This window comes from Hydra vulgaris, chromosome 06 (assembly GCF_038396675.1).
Source record: "Hydra vulgaris chromosome 06, alternate assembly HydraT2T_AEP".
In the NCBI taxonomy this organism is placed as follows: domain Eukaryota; kingdom Metazoa; phylum Cnidaria; class Hydrozoa; order Anthoathecata; family Hydridae; genus Hydra; species Hydra vulgaris.
The window spans coordinates 56,295,231-56,308,358 of record NC_088925.1 but is presented as its reverse complement, the minus strand read 5'-3'; the positions used below and the strand labels follow the sequence as shown (position 1 = coordinate 56,308,358).

Sequence of the window (13,128 nt, the reverse complement as noted above, 5' to 3'; positions counted from 1 at the left end):
TATATATTGGTATATCAATTTAGGATTTTCTTTGGCTTTTTGAACAATTTCTCATACTCATACTCTCAGATTGTTGATTTTACTGTTTTTCTTGTGACTTTATTGATATTATTTTATTCTCATAGTAAATTTTGGTCTCTAAATTTGGAATTCCTGCACTTGATCTACAGTTTTATTTTCAACTATATCAATGCTGCTCATTTTTACTAACCAAGGTGCTCTTTTGATTTTATTCATATTTGATTGCAGGATATATAGAGTGCATGCCATATCATAATGTTGTAACCATTTTTACAATATTTTTTCAATATTGTAACACTCGTTTACGTTAAGGTCTTCAAAGAGCTTATCCCAGTTGATTTTATCAAAGAAATTGCTCGTATTACTGTAGTTTCCTCTATAATACATATACTTTTTAGCGTATGATTGACTTACAATTTTATTTGATGGAGTAAAATTATAGCAAAAAGTAAGAACGTGATGTCCATTAAGTCTGTATTGAAGTGGTGGGTGGTGTACTATATTGAAAATTCATAAATTTCTTTCTGTTATTACCATTTACTACAAAATTTTCTGTTATTATATTGATTCAAAGTATTGTTTTTTAATTATTTTTAAAATAAAATGTTGGTTTTATTATGTTTTGGAACGTATAGAATTTATCTATAAATTTATAAATAACTGCGCTACTTCATTTTTTCCAGTTAACGGGTGATGCGGAAGTTATCGGACAAAATAAAAACGTCAATAACTTATTTATAAATAAAAAAACAAACTACTATTACATTTTTTTAAAATAAAGCATTTATCTTTTAATAAAAATATATTATTTTTTATATGAAAAAGCACCAACATCTGCAATTGATCTCAATTTTGCTCTGACGCCTTTCATATGCAACTGTAAAAAGTTTAAATCAATTTCTTGTAGTTTTAGTTTAATGCGATTAATCAAAACTTGCTCTGTTGAAGCTTGCCAATCTCCCTCGTAAACCTTCTGTGCCAAATGTCCCCAAAAATTTTCAATTGATCGTGCTCGAGGCACATTTGGGGAATTGGATTCTTTATCAACGTAATAGACATATTGGTCCATCCAATTTAGAGAATCTTTTGAATAATGAGAACTTGCTAAATCTGGCCAAAATAAATAGTTAAAGTCTCCATGATACTTGTGAATAAATGGAAGAATTTGTTTTTCTAAACATTCATTAAAATAGATTGATGAATTGATCGCTACAGCCTTGAAAGTGCGAAACAATGGCTCGGACATACCACGGTCAGATATAGCTATCCACATTAATACTTTTTTTGGAAATTTCTCTTTTCCTATAAAACGAACACTTTCTGGGCATGTCTTTTTGTTGTTTGTGTAGTATCCAGAATTTCCAGGCATGTTGTCCCCAGCAAAACAAAAGTATTTTTCGTCATCGATGACTAGAAGCGATTTTGTGTTATAGAGTTAACTAGTTTCCTGCTTCTTTTCTTTGCCTTTATTTTTTGTTCTATAGTGTAGTTTGGAGTCTTTTCATGTTTTCTATATTTAATATTCATTTTTTTTAACTGACAACCAATTGTCGATTGATTTACACCGAATTTGATAGCTATTTTTCTGTGACTGACCCCTTTTCGATTGTTGACAAGTCTCGTAAATTCGGCTTTCTTTTTTCTAGTCCAGGATGTCGGACGACCATGGTGCTTTCTATCAGAAAATGATTGAACAGTTTCAAGTCTTTTTAGGTTATCATATATTGTATTTCGAGCAAACCCTCCTTTTTAAAATGAGTTACGATTTTTTTTATTATTTTATATTAGGTTTATTTACAAAAAACATTTTTAGTCGCTTTCGAAAAGATTCTCGTTCAGCTGCATTTAACCTTATTTTAAATAATTGTGTTTCAAATAATAAAGTTTATATTTTATAGAACGTTTATGCCTACGCATAAAACCACAAAAACTAATTATTATGCTCAAATAATGAAGTTAGGATTTGTCCGATAACTTCCGCATCACCCGTTACTTTGCCTACAGAATCGCTTCAATCAATTTGAGGGAAATTAAAATCCCCACAAAAGAGAATACCACTTACTTTTTTATTAATATCATCTTGTCGGTTATTTCAATTGATCTCATTACATTTATGCAGTTGTATATGTCACTAACTTTAGTACGATAAAACGTCCACATATAAGTCTTTCTCTACCAATGTTTAAAGAACACCAAATGTGTTCAATTAGGTTAATTTGAAGCTCAGTATTGGAAACTTTTAAAGTGTTTACACTTTTAGCAATATATATACACACTCCACGACCTTTTCCAAAGGCTCTATCATTTCAATATAAACAATAACCAGGACTATTAGTTACCGAGTTATCTGTCCACCATGTCTTGCATAACATAATTATATGCGGAAAATTTCTCTCAACCTCAATTAATAACTTAGTATATTTATTTTTTAACGACGTAGCGTTTGTGTACCAGCATCTTGTTTTTTTCGTGATTTGATTGGCAATTTTTTTGTAATTTAATTTGTGTGAGGATGTTTAAATTGATTTCTTCATCAAAAAGTATTTGATGGCTTGTTTGAACAGTTTTGGGTTTATGTAGATGGTTTTATAGTATCATTGATATAATTGTGTATTGGTTGGTTTTAAGCGTGAAATATGGGCTTTTTGCCATTCAACAAATGAGTGTATTGAACGGCCTTTGATTTCAAGGGTCTTAGATACATCGATGCGGATGGCAAATCGAAATGGGCTATCAAGAGAACCATGTTTTTCAAGATCGCTGTTTTCTGTTTTTCTTTCAATGTTAAGCTTATTAAACTCGGTTTGTTCCACAATGGTTCGATTAGGTCTTATAAAAACATTCTTATGGCCATTTTGGAAAGATTGGATGCTACTGGTAATAATAATACTAATACACTAGGGTGACAAAAAAATGGCAAAGTGTATTACACTAGGGTGACAAAAAAATGCATTGAAAAAATTTCATCTTTCTTTCTTATGCTCTAAACCTTTTATTTGGTTCCATTTAATGAAAAAATGATATTGGGAAATTTTTGATGCCTTATGTTAATGTTTAGGGGTTGCTCAGCCAGTTTTTTGATTTTGCAAGATTGTTCGAACACACAATTTTTCATATTTCTCATCACTTATCACATCTTTTCTACAAATTATGTTGAGAATATTATCAATATTTTATTATTTCCTAATCTTATGCGTCATTATGCATAATACACTTTGTTATTTTTTTAGAAAATTAATAAGTTAAAAATAAAATAAGTTAGGTGGAATTCACATAACCCACAGTAATGCTTCATCATCCACTTAAGTTATTGCATTAGTATTGCACTACTGCTGAAATTAGTGCATCATCCTCTAATTCCAAATGAGTTTATTTGGAATTACAGAATGATTGAAAATACTAAATAATGATGATTATGAAATTTGGAAAAATTTGGAAATACAGGATCATAGAAAATACAATTGAATGAAAATGCATTTTAAAAACACATAATTCAACAGATATTTTCGAATTTGATTTATAATAGAGACTAGAAATCAAAAGGAAGTATGGTGCGTTGGTCAAGCAACAGCTATGATTACAGGATAAAAGTTGCTATCTAATAAGCAAGTTTTGGAAATTTATTTTTTCTTTAAAAATAACAACAATATAAGAGAAAGTGCAGGCCTTGTAACAGATCTGGTTCTAGATTTTTCGGCAAAGAGCCGGAGTTCTGACAAAGCAACGTTATCATGTTATAACACATGTTGAAAAACTTGTTGAGAATCACGGAAAGCTGAAAAAGACTAAAGGTCTCAAAACAGAAACTCAGCATGAAAATGAAGAAGCTTTTTCTCAAGAAATCGAAGAACTATTTGATATTGCTCATGAAGATGCTTTAAAATTAATCACAATAGAAGAAGACAAGACGTTTTTTATACCACAAAGAGAAGGAAGAAAAGGCTACATGAGTTCAGTTGATTATGAGTTGTTCAAACAATAACAGAGTATTTTAGACAGAAAAAAAGCAAACGAAGTAAGAGAAACAAAAGAGCTAAACAGAGAATAAAAAAAAACGTGTTTAACAGTCACAGACCCAGTTTTGACAGAAACAGACTTTTCTCAAGGTACTGGTAATGAAGTAGATGACTTTGTTCTATCAATAGCAAAAAAATGAAAAAGAGGTTAGAAACAAATAAAAAGAAACAGATTACTCTTGCATTTTGTTCAGGTTTTGATCGTTTGAAAATTCCAAATTGCTTTGGTTCCTCGGATTTGTCTACAATTTATCAAGGGTTATATTAAACATGTTTTAACACCATATGAATCTCTTCAATGTGCACATATTGAAAATCGTAAAGAAGTTGCAAAAGGAACCATTTTAGAATTCTAGCCACAAGTTCTATTAACTGTTCATTGGGATGGAAAATTGTTATCTGATTTGAACAGCAGAGATGAAGTGGATTGACTGCCTATATTAGTGACAGGATATGATGTAGAAAAACTGTTGTCAGTCCCAAAACTGGGTAGATGCAACGGTAAACAAATGACTTATGCAACAGAACAAACTTTAAAAGATTGGAACATTTCATATGACAAATTTGTGGCACCCCAGGTAAATAAGTTCTATAGAATTTCTATAAACTTTTGAAACATATAGTCTTTAGAAATTCTATAGAATTTCTATAGAACGCCTGTGATTATCTATAGAAATTCCTATAGAACTTATTCTTCTACTTTTTTTTTTATAGAAAAAAAAGTTTTATAGCAATTTCTATAGAAATTAATAGACATTCTATAGAAATTCTATTAAGATTCTATAGAGTTTCCATAGGCCATATGTTTCAAAAGATTTTAGAAATTCTATAGAACTTTTTTTCCTGGGACTCTGTTTTAATACTACTTTAAGCAACACAGGTATACATTCAGGTGCTTGAATAATTTATTGGAAAGTCTTTATTACTCACAGCCTGAAGACACCATGTTTATGAAGCAATTTTATTCATGTTTACAAAACTTGCTTTGGAGCATCTTCTGATACAGAGGTCCAGTTGTTTCTGTGATTTCGTGAAGCAGAAATTGAAGATGGGAGCCCTTGAAGAACAAGACCGCTGACCGGTCTTGTTCTTTAAGGGCTCCCATCTTCATCTGCTCCGACACTGATTAAGAAGTTGGATAATTTCAAAATATTTGACAAAGAAGTTGCTGAATCTGCCATAAAAGTCATTACAGGACATTTTTGGTATTTAACTGAAGAACTTGTGAGTCTCTATTTTTTTAGCAATGATATTGATAACCAAACTAACAGATGTTGATAACCAAACAAACAGGTAAAAAGGCTTAAAGGTAAAGGATTAATGGATACAATTGTAAAAATGAACTTAGATGACTTTCTAACAAATAGATTAAAATATGTATTTGAAGTGCTTGGAATAAATTGGACATTTATAAAGGATCATTGTCTAGACACATGGAGTACAGTAAGCGAATACCAGGAAGCATACAAAATCGTTAATTCTTTTTTAATACTTCACAATATTAACACAACTATACATTTAAAAAACGCATTTATCTGTAAAATATTTACATTAAATTTCCTGAACCTTGTCGATATAAAAATTAAAATGGTCAATTTTTATAAACAATTTGTAAAAATAATCAATATATACATACAAACTTTGACAAGTAAAAAATTAATTTTGAAATGTTTATTTACAAAACTTATTCTAAAACATAAAAATTAATCGAATTCATAAATAAAATCGCTGAATCCTGATGTGTAACAAATAAAATATATCAGCCGAATTAAAACACGATTTCTTAAGATAAAGTCAGCACTGATTGGTCAAAATTTAAAATAGTTTAACAGATTGGGGTTCCGAAGAATCTAAGGCGTTGGAATTTAAGCGCGTGCAAATTGAAGAATGGCTCAATTGCATTCAACGAATTCACATTCAAAAATGGATTAAATCTGTGTTACGGCTTTATTAATTTTTTATTTGTGTTAGGGATCAGAAAAATTTGTAAAAGGAAAGGGTAAAAGAATAATAGCTCATTAAAATAATCAGAAAAAAATTGCACATGAACTAAGTTAAGAGTTAATATTTACACATTAATTACACACAACGTAATGTAAGATATTCAGTATACTCAATGTACATTGTAAAGTAAAATTATAAATAAGTCAAATTTAACAATAAAACTGTACTAAAATAATCTTTTATTTTATTTACAATACCAACAATGGATTATACATTTGATTTCTGAACCTACTGTTGAAAGAAATTTGCATTCGCATATAGGAATATTATTTTCAACATATAAAAAAGTTTGGCTCATTTGATTACTTGAACAGAAAGCTGCGACAATTGTTCCGTCAACATTTAGGGACTTAAAAAAAAATAAAAAAAAATAGTAATATAAAGTAAGTAATATCATTTATGAATAAAATTCAATAGATAAGATTTTTTGGAAAATTAATAAAATAAACCTTGATAGCATTAATCGCATCTATTTGTGGAATAATGGTAAATGGAGTACGGCTGCCAATTTGAACTTTTTTTAAAAAGTTCGAACTCGAACACTTTCGAACTATTTAGGAAAAAAGTTCGAACTTTTTCGAACTTTTTTAAACAGTTTTTATTTACTTAAAATTGAAAACAAAAGGGTGCAAGTAAAACAAAAAACTCAGTTAATTTATTTATACAGATTTTTTATTTGTTTATAAAAAGTAAATGCAAGGCATCATTCTGCAACCTGTTTCTTTTTCTATGCAAAAACAATTCAAGGCTAGAAAGCCCTTTCACGAGATTAAACCATTTGAAATTCATATATTTTAATAAAATGTTTTCGGCTTTTTAGCCAGAGTCAATTTTTTGTTATAATTTTTAATATCGTTACCATTTTTTAGCTTTTTATTATTATTGAGTCTATCTCTCTAAGCTGAAATAACCTTTGAATAAGATTAATTTGCAAAGTTATCTATATTATTTATTTTTAATTTGTTCTCAAACTGATTACCTAAAACACTGGGTTTAACAAATATATCATTTTTATGCACTAAATTATTATTTTATTAATTTAATTTTTATTGATGTTATTACATTTGAGGCCTCTATTTTGAGTTTATTTTTAAGTGTCTTGTAATAGTGCGTGTTAAGGCACATTTTGCTCGTTGCAGCTTTTTGCAAAAAATGAAGATACTCCTAAACTTCAGATCTTCTAGATGTGTTAACGCTAAGTAGCTATTTTTGTTTGAACTTTAAACTCTTTATAACTTTAATTTCAAACGTAAATAAGCAGTGGTCGAATGGTAAAAAAGTACTAAACACTGTTTAACTACTTAAATGCGATGGCGCTACAGGTGATGTAATTTTGATTATATTTTTAGAGTTTCTAGACAAACACAAAACAAACTAAAACAAAAAAAATTCAAATTTATAATTTTTACTTATATATCAGCTTGTTTTACAAAAGTTAAAGAAAAGACATATCATTTTTAAAAAAATAAAAAAGTTCGAACTATTAGCATAGGCGCTGGAAGTGTTTAAAGACTGTTGGGGGGAAGGGGGGGCAGATATGGGTGGGGCTTGGGGAGGGGTACCCTCTTCCTGTATGGGATGTTTGGGTGCCGTTATCCCACCGAAATTTTTTTAGGCATAATTAACCCTGTTAAATGCAGATTTGCAATCCCTTTTAAATCATTATTTGGTACAAAACAAAATCTACCAAAAACAATTACAGTTACTGTAAGAAATGCCCAAATACAGATGAACGTTCACGGGTTTTAGCCACAAACTCCTCCATAAGTGCTGTAATGCCAACCTTGTCTAGGTAATCTTTGTTAATGTGCATTAAAGCGAGGTGAGTGAGGCGACTCTGTGACATTGTTGACCGCAGCCAAGTATTAAGCCGTCTCAATGCACTGAACTAGCTACGGATATTGAAACAGATAAAAACGACAAAACTACCTGTTCCACCATGTCAAATAACCTGCGGGTACTTGGTTCAAGGTCTTTTAAAGCTGCTGCTAGCTGGTGTAAATCTTTAGGCAGTACCTGTCCTTAAACAACTGTGGAAGCAGTTGCAGCTGTAACTGCAACATAGGAACATCGAAATTATTTTGCAAACTTTGGAGTGGAATGCTGGCTAGTGTGGCTGCATTAATTGTGGATGTGCATGAACCTATCAAAATAGCTCTGTGCTTGCAATTTTATGCAATCCTTCTTGGTTAAAACGGCGCTGTTCTGCAAACAAGTGGTCAATGGCTTTGAAGAGACTTTTCTTCCAGATAACATCTGTAGTTAATTGTTCTACATTACGGATTTGAGCTCCATTTGAGAAATGGGCAGGATCATTAACTGTGGAACTACGCTGTGCCTTAGGCAGCTCGAGATTCAGTGTGGTAGCTTTCTCGATATCCTTCCTGTATCATTCTGAAGCAAGTTCATCACTACGCAAGATTAAACATTAAAACAAATTTTGCTTTTTTAAATTTTATTTCATTTTCATGGAGTCTGTACTCTATACTCTTTACTCATCGAATTTTATTGAAAAATTCTTAACTTAGTTCTCTTTTTTGCCATGGATAATGACTTTGAAGCAACAGACTTTCAAAAGTTGCGTTTTGACATTGTCAAAATTGAAAATATTTTTTTTTGCGACTGATTTATATGAGGGCGATATTTTCTTTTATAACAGAAAAGTATTTGACTCTACATATTTTGTTATTAAAACTTTTAAAGCTGAACTCCAAACTAACATAGGAAAGTTCACGGTAATACACATCAACATCAGGAACTTAAATACAAATATCGATAAGCTAAAATACTTTTTTATCGAAAGCAAAAGTTCTTTACAAAAAAAGAACTTTTGCATTCTTTTGAATGCAAAAGTTTTTTTTCTTCGGAGTGCATAAAATTATGGCTGTTTTGAATCGCGGATGGTGACATTTTGGAGGAAGGGGGTGGGGGAGCAGAAGATATCCTCTGCCTCTGGTGGAGAAATGTTGGGTGGGCAGTTGCCCATCCTGCACCCTATGTTCCAGCGCCAATGACTATATTAGAAAAAAGTTCAAACTTGAACGTTGAAATTTTTGCTTAAAGTTTGAACATTCGAACTTGAAAATTTTGAAGAAGCAGCCCTAAAATGGAGTATTAATAACTAGAGTCAACCGATCCGGCACAGACGTCCGCAAGACGCCTTTACGACGTACTATGGACGTTATATGTCAGTAGGACTTCCCCAAGACGTCAAGCAGACGTTCTGTGGCTGTTGAGAAGCATTACAAAGGTGTTTATGAGTATTAAAAGTTAGGAGTGGCATTTTTAAAAATCAAAATGTTTTCAGAAAATTTTAAAAATTTCTATATTCTTTTAAAACAACATTTAATTTTCATTCTTTCAGTTTTTATCAGTTTAGCCAATAACCATATTTCATTACTCATGCTATATTCTAGAAGAAGAAGGGTAGATGACTAATAGAGTACGTTACCGTTCATAAATATTGGAAGATCTAAATATTGCAATAACAATTGGCTGAAAAAAATTGGGTTTTATCTGAAACAAAGTTTACCAGTCACTGTGAGCCCCATCCTGTAGCAGAAGTGAGATCCTTTTCAAGCTCAAATGCATCCTACAAGCAATCAGAGAGTGTTGCCTTCTTATCAAGACAAAAACAAATGGAAATATCATTAGTGAACAATGCAACCTTTGATGTGAGAACATCTGGAAGATCATTAATGTAAATTAAAAAGAGTATAGGGCCTAGGATAGAATCTTGAAGAACCCCTGAAGTTACAGGATATGAAAAAGAGTGTTGTCCATTGAGGAAAACTTTTATACTACAATTGGAAAAGAGGGATTCAATAAACTTAGAGATGTTACCTGATACACCGTAAGAAGAAAGCTTATGGAGAAGTATGTCAAACTTTATCAAAAGCTTTAGAAATCTCAAAAGCGAAAGCCTTAACCCCTCCGCCTCTATCTAATGCACGATATCTATCGGTTAATACTTCTAAAATCAGCTGTAGAACGGGAAGATTGAAATTGTTACAAATCAGCTGAAGAACGAGAAGATCAAAATCCATATTGTCGATCAGAAAGTAAGTTATTAGATTCAAGATGAGAGATTTAAGTGTTTGTTAATTAAAGATTCAAAAACCTTGCTTACGATAGGAAGAAGACTAATAAGATGGTAGTTGGACGATTAGAATTGTTTTCCAGAATTTTAGAAAATAAGAATAACAGATGCTGCATTCAGCAGGCTGAAAAACAAGACTCTGGTTAGTACTTGGTTAATAGTTTTGAAAGTATAAATGACAGCTCCGGAGAACACTTCTGCAAGACAAACACAGGTATGTTGTCCCAACCGCAAGTTATGGTCTGACCAGGAAATCACTTTAGATACCTAAGCTGTAGTGATACGAATGTCAAGCAATTGATCAACCTGTTTGTCAGCTATATCAGGTAGAATGCAACAAGTGGAATTAAGAGATAATATTGATGAAAAGTTCTTTGCAAACAAATCAGCTTTGTCTTTAGGTGAGGTGACAAAGTCTGAACCATACAAGAGAGGTGAAATAACAGATTTAGCCTTATTATTAATACTGTTAAAGACTTTCTAGAGTCAAATTTTTGAGATGAAATACGATATTTCATGACCTGAGATTACCGAGCTTTGGCGTTAGACAAAACCTTTTTACGATGGTTTCTAGCAATAGTAAACAGATATCTGTTTTCCAGAGAATTGCTTTGCTGATATATATGGAAATCATGATTTCGATTGGAAATTGTAGCAATACAATGTGAGGAAAACCAAGGTGAAGAGTGAGGCTTGACTTAGAATTGTCGACAGGGAATTAAAGATTCTATGCCAGCCTCAATCCACGAAGTTATGGGGAAAAAAAAAATTTGTAAACAGGAAAACGAAAGATTTCTATCCAAGGCTCGTCACAAAAAAAATCACGGAAAGAGTTCCAGTCAGCTTTAAGGTAGTTCAAAGAGGTACAATAATAAGGAAATTGTGATGATGAAGAAAAATGATATAATATTTTTAGAGAGATCAAACCGTGATCAGAAGCACCTAAGAATAAATGTGAAGAAGCTAAGCACTGACTAGGATCAGAAACAAGGCATAAGTCGAGTAGAGAAGATAAATGATTTGGTTTGTCTGAAAAGCGAGTTGGAAAGTTGACTACTTATGTTAGAGATTGAAAAAGGCAAAAGTTGTGGGCCTTAACGCTTCCAGAGTCACTGACACCAGAGCCAACTCATTCAGTGTGATGAGCAATAAAAACACTAACATTCTAGCGATTTTCTATTGAACTTTATCTGGAAGTATTATATTTGTAAAAAAGAAATTAAGTTTATGTTGGTAAGAGTTATCATTGTTTTGTGTCTTTTAACTAGGAAGTATTTATCAAAGGTATCATGTATTTGTTTGTGTAAATGATTTTCATAAGATAATAAATTCTTTTCATTTTCAAGTTCCAAAAAAACAAAAAGCTGGAAAAAAGTTTCATAGTTTCATTAATTTTGTGTTGGCGATCATAACCATGGTAGTCAATTTTGTCAGTTGATTGGCTAGTTTTGCAACTGGAGATATGTTTATTTTTCCAGTTTCTTAAATAGTTTATTTATCCAGTGTGTGTAGATTGAAAATAACATGCTAAACACTTTAGATATTATATCGCATTTTAGCTATAACAGTTAGTATGGTTTTTATCTTCTAAATAGTTCCGAATATCCTAACATTTATCCTGTTTTTTTAACAATGATGCAGATTGAAATTTGTCTTAATAAGTTTGGTGGTTGTTTGTAAACTATTACTGGGTGTATATGTGAAAAAAACTTTTTACTTTCTCATTAGATGATAAACTGATTAAAAAAGTTGTTTTATTTAAAATAGGTTAACAGTTTAGGTTGCTATAAAATAAAGTAAAAAACTTTCTCTCGGGACCGAAGGACTTTGTCTACCTACACAAATTGAAATATCCATTAAAGTCAATGTCTAAATATATTGGGCGCCCAATATTTTAAATGGTAAACATATGGTCAGAACTTGCAACTAAGAACAACTCAATCTGATGGGACTGTCATTGAATTTATGGATACTTTGTGTCCGTAAATATGGATAGATTGTATACATAAAAAAGTACTTGGTCCCCGAGGAAAGGGTTAATTTTTTCTGTTTAGGATGTTCAAAAAATGTTTTTTATGAATATTTTTTTTTTTTTTTTTTTTCAGATTTGAGTAGGATACTACTGAACTATTAAACGAACAGCGGAGCAATCAAGAATCACTATTGCGGGGTCTGTATACAGGTATAATATCTCGTTTGACAAAAAGGTGTGAGACTAATGGATGTAATGCATACTTATACAGCGAGGCTTGAATAACTGAAGCAGAAAGTTAATATGTCAACAAAGACCGCTAAAAAAATAACTGCTGCTGCGCCCTCCAGTCTGCGATGCCCGGATTTGCCACGGTTGCCCTCCCCCAGGGACGGCTCTGGGTGTGACACCCCCTTCCCCCAAAGAAAGTTATTTTTGAGTTATAGTCAATTTTTTGTGGAACATAGTCGACTATTCAGATTTTTTTTTAGGATGCAGTTGATACTTTTTAAGGATTCACCCCTCCCCCTCGTTTTTAGTGAACCAAATTAAAAGAAAAATTTATACAACTGTGTCTTTAGAAGCAGTCCACCTCAGGAAAAGTTGTAAAATCTGTTTTAAATAAAGATTTTACCTGTATTTAAAACTGGAGACATGGCATTGCTAACCAATTATAGACCTATCTCAATTCTTCCAGTGTTTTCCAAACTCCTGGAAAGAATAATGTACAACCGACTTTATAAATATTTAGCAGACAATAAAATTCTAAGTGAATGTCAATACAGCTTTCAAACTAATCATTCTACGGAACATGCAACCTTAGACCTAATGGACAACATTAGCTCGTCATGTGATAAAGGAAAATTTGTATTGGGAGTTTTTATCGATCTTACAAAAGCTTTCGATACTGTCAACCATAAAATTCTGCTCGAAAAAATGAGAAAATACGGTATAAAAAATCAAACTAATAAATGGTTCACTAATTATTTAAATAACAGGCAACAATGTGTTATTAT

The 13,128-nt window shown here is 31.5% G+C and overlaps 2 protein-coding genes across 2 annotated transcripts in view; both read right to left on the bottom strand.

The window, feature by feature from the left end:
* Positions 1 to 826: 826 nt before the first annotated feature.
* LOC136081524 (uncharacterized) lies at positions 827 to 1,390 on the bottom strand. The gene has a single exon (XM_065798848.1). It carries the CDS (start codon positions 1,388 to 1,390, stop codon positions 827 to 829), a length of 564 nt encoding a protein of 187 aa, XP_065654920.1.
* Positions 1,391 to 5,558: 4,168 nt separating this feature from the next.
* The window catches only part of LOC136081995 (uncharacterized), a 73,921-nt gene continuing 66,351 nt past the window's right edge, over positions 5,559 to 13,128 (bottom strand). The window contains exon 8 of the mRNA XM_065800523.1: positions 5,559 to 6,390. Within this exon, the coding sequence (XP_065656595.1) occupies positions 6,226 to 6,390 (165 nt within the window). The 3' untranslated portion in view covers positions 5,559 to 6,225. The remainder of the gene's footprint in view (positions 6,391 to 13,128) is intronic.

What these genes read in the sequence shown, in the direction of transcription:
- LOC136081524 (XM_065798848.1), bottom strand. Translation starts at nt 1,390, where the DNA reads ATGCCTGGAAATTCTGGATACTACACAAACAACAAAAAGACATGCCCA.